This window comes from Trichogramma pretiosum, unplaced genomic scaffold (assembly GCF_000599845.2).
Source record: "Trichogramma pretiosum strain Unisexual culture from Peru unplaced genomic scaffold, Tpre_2.0 scaffold22, whole genome shotgun sequence".
Lineage (NCBI taxonomy): Eukaryota > Metazoa > Arthropoda > Insecta > Hymenoptera > Trichogrammatidae > Trichogramma > Trichogramma pretiosum.
Genome location: NW_019640932.1, coordinates 1,823,954 through 1,827,207, shown reverse-complemented (window position 1 = coordinate 1,827,207; position 3,254 = coordinate 1,823,954). Strand labels below are relative to the sequence as shown.

The window sequence follows — 3,254 nt, the reverse complement described above, 5'->3', positions numbered from 1 at the left end:
TTTTTCCAATGGTATTTTTCCTTTCAATTAATAAAAAAATAGTCAATCACAGTTCACAAATTTTTTTTTTTGTTTAAATTTCTTTTTTATACAAACATACTTTTAAGACATTTTTGTGTTATTATGACATTTTTAAATTTAAAGTTTACAATTAATGATTTTGCTTGTGATAGAAAGAAAATTGGTTGAAATTTATAAAAGTTTCAGTTGAATGGAATAAAATTAATAATTTGTGCTTAAATAGATAAAAAATGGTGTAAAATCCATTTCACTTGAATTTTAGAAATCTATAATTTTTATTGCTAATTAAATAATTTTCAAATCATATACATTTGAAATATATTTTGATTTTGAAAACTTGTGTGTATAAATAAATTTAATATTTTTAAACAACTTGATTATTAACCTATTACATTTTAACATGAACAAAATTGAAACTTTGTTTCATCTATACTTGGACACAACAATAAATACTATGTTGCACTACTAACACACATGGTACCATACAGTTCATACCCCAAATCATATTATATATGAATTAAAATTATTAATTATTTACATGAAACGTTGATACAAGATGCATTCTTCAAGAAGTAAAAAATTGATAAATAGATTTATTTTTTGTTGTTGAAAAAGTGTTACTTTTCATATGTCTACTTACGTAGCAAATATAGAAATTTTTAATTCTTATTTGTGAAGAAGAATGTGCTCTTATTTTTTCATTGGACTAGCATTATATAAATTACTTGTAGCAGTGGTCTTCTGGTCAACAGGTGTATAATAAATATATTATTTTAGGGTCTTGTATAATATACTCTGTAGTATAAAGTTTTGCTCCTCCAAAGCGAGTAAGAATTGTCAAATTTAAGTAAATAAACTCCCTGAAAAAAATCAAAACAATGATTTATTAACCAAATACTCATGCTTTATTGACTAATTATCAACACCTTACCTGTCCAGGATATTTATGACTACCTGCATACACCTCTTCTTGTGAATCTCTCCTGTATACCTACAAAAAAAATATGTAAGAATCTTAATAAAGATTATTCTTGATTTACACAAACTGTAAACTTTGAAACACTCACCGGTATTATGACACTAATAGGTATGCTGCTGGGTTTGTAGTCAGACATTGGAGTTTCACTAGCATCACCGGTCTCCAAATCTTCTCTACTTTCATAATCATCTTCATCATCATCATCCTCAGATTCACTTATATGAACTGAAACTTGTGTAGTTTCTGGTTTTGACCATTCAAAATACACACCAAATCCAATATCATAGCCATCAGTTGCAAATTCCCAAAATAGACAATTCCCATCATCATGCGTAGGCACTCGAACAGTAACAGTTTCACCATGACCAATTTTTATTACTGCATCTCCTGCCTCTCTTCTAATTGTATTTTTAAATTCATCTATGTTAGCATTTGTCCACATATCTGGAGGGAGTATTTTAGGCCAGTCCTGTATAAAAAGATAAAAGTTGTAATTTTTTTGCAATTCTGAAAATGGTAAAATCTAATCAACTTACTTCTTGTTCCTCTGATTCTTCTTGAGTAGCCTCACTATTTGTAAGCAACAGATCTTCTGCAGATTCTCCAATTAAAGCTTTCAAATGTTGATTTTCTTTCATACCTTTCTCATTTTCTTCTAAAATGAGTTCTTGATTTCTAAACAACTGCTGCATGTATTGATGGTAATGTTGCTCTTGTAATTGTCTAACAAGTATGCCTTGTTGTTCTGGGTTTCCAGGATATTGCTGTTCAGCGTATGCCTTAAATTGGCTAAAAGTTTGCTGATTCAAAGCATCTTGTACCTGCCTTCTCTGGTTTTCTTGTTTCAATCGTTCTTCTTCTTCCTTCATTTTTTGCTCATTCCATTCCTGTAGTCTTTTCTCTTCTTCTAATTTTTGGAGTTCTTGCTCCTTTTTAAGTCTAGCTTTTTCTTGTATATCGCGCTTTTGTGCTTCAACATAAGTCTTGAATGAAGGGCAAACTTTATCTAAGAATATAACAAATCCCTCCATAGCCTGCTCTTTAGTCATATCTCCTAAATTTTGCCATGCTATTCGTCTGTCTCTACCTATTACATCCAAAACTCCTAAATCTGGCAATTTTTCTGCAGAAAATTTACCATGAGACACTTGTTGAGTAAAGGCCACCAATTTCAACTTATCTTCATATGATAAATGAACAGCTTTTCCTTCTTTCTCTGAAAATTCAATTTAAATGATAAAATATATAAATAATGCAAATCAATTATCAATAAACAAATTAATTACAGTCAATAATGAGGGATTTTCAAATATTGTCATAGTATATAATTTAAAAAATCAAAGCTTATGTACAAAAAAGTAGACAATTAATGCATTAAAATAACAAAATAAATGAAAATTAAGTTCAATTAGAAATACAGCAAGAAGATTGTTTAAAAATCAAAATCGAAATAATTTGTTATATTTTATCATAGATGTTAGTAACAATACATTAAACTTCTGAACTTTATTGGGTCAAGTATCACGGCACTTTTATGAATAAAATACAACCCTTGTTGAACCTTCATATATGTACAAAAGCTTAAGAGGTATGTACATTATCGACCATTCTATAGCACGTCCGAATTCTATAATTAATGAATTAATGATCAAGGTGTTTTCTGACGTCTGTAGAGTGCACAAAAAAAAATTGAATTCAAATTTCGCATCGAAAATAAATAAAAAGAAACCTTCTAACCTCGTTACTTGACTCTTCGTTTAACTTGCGTCTAATCAAAAACAAACAGATTGATGGAAGGTGCAATAAAAATCAATACGCTTGTCATTTACCTTTGTAAAACGAGAGAGCGAGCCTGTAAAGATCCTTATTGTCAAAACCCGACAAATGTGGCTCGAAAACGTCATTCTTGAATTCCGTGGCCATCGTTGAATTTTCAGTAATTAGGTTTGATGTTTTTTCACCTTCCTTAACCCGGAGTCTTGCCAATTTTTCAGTAACTTCGTCGTTAGAGGCTGCCATGCGGACGAAGACGAAGAGCACAAAAAGTATATCCGTATGGTATGACCGTCGCTGTTTTGCTGCACGAAAATATTGGACACGCGTATCGAACGTCAACGTATGCACAATATATATTTGTACTGTATCAAGCGGATCGCGAGAAGAGGCATCGAGCTGTCATGTATACTGTCTGCTGTGTGGCAGTGTAAGTCACCACATACGAGCTACTGCATGAGGTGATAGGCAGCAAATACTA

The 3,254-nt window shown here is 30.9% G+C and overlaps 1 protein-coding gene across 1 annotated transcript; it reads right to left on the bottom strand.

The window, feature by feature from the left end:
- Positions 1-122: 122 nt before the first annotated feature.
- Positions 123-3,254, bottom strand: LOC106648823 (Golgi resident protein GCP60). Its single transcript, XM_014365937.2, has 5 exons — positions 2,830-3,254; positions 1,537-2,216; positions 1,089-1,469; positions 953-1,012; positions 123-881 (listed from the first exon to the last, which is right to left on the bottom strand). The coding sequence occupies exons 1-5, from the start codon at positions 3,017-3,019 to the stop codon at positions 795-797; spliced, it is 1,398 nt and encodes a 465-aa protein (XP_014221423.1). The 5' UTR covers positions 3,020-3,254; the 3' UTR covers positions 123-794.

Bases quoted from the DNA above. Each gene is read 5' to 3' on its own strand.
- LOC106648823 (XM_014365937.2), bottom strand. From the start codon at position 3,019: ATGGCAGCCTCTAACGACGAAGTTACTGAAAAATTGGCAAGACTCCGG. The intron at 1,470-1,536 runs GTAAGTTGATTA...CTTTTTATACAG, and splicing joins AAGAATCAGAGGAACAAGAA to GACTGGCCTAAAATACTCCC. The intron at 882-952 runs GTAAGGTGTTGA...GATTTTTTTCAG, and splicing joins GTCATAAATATCCTGGACAG to GGAGTTTATTTACTTAAATT.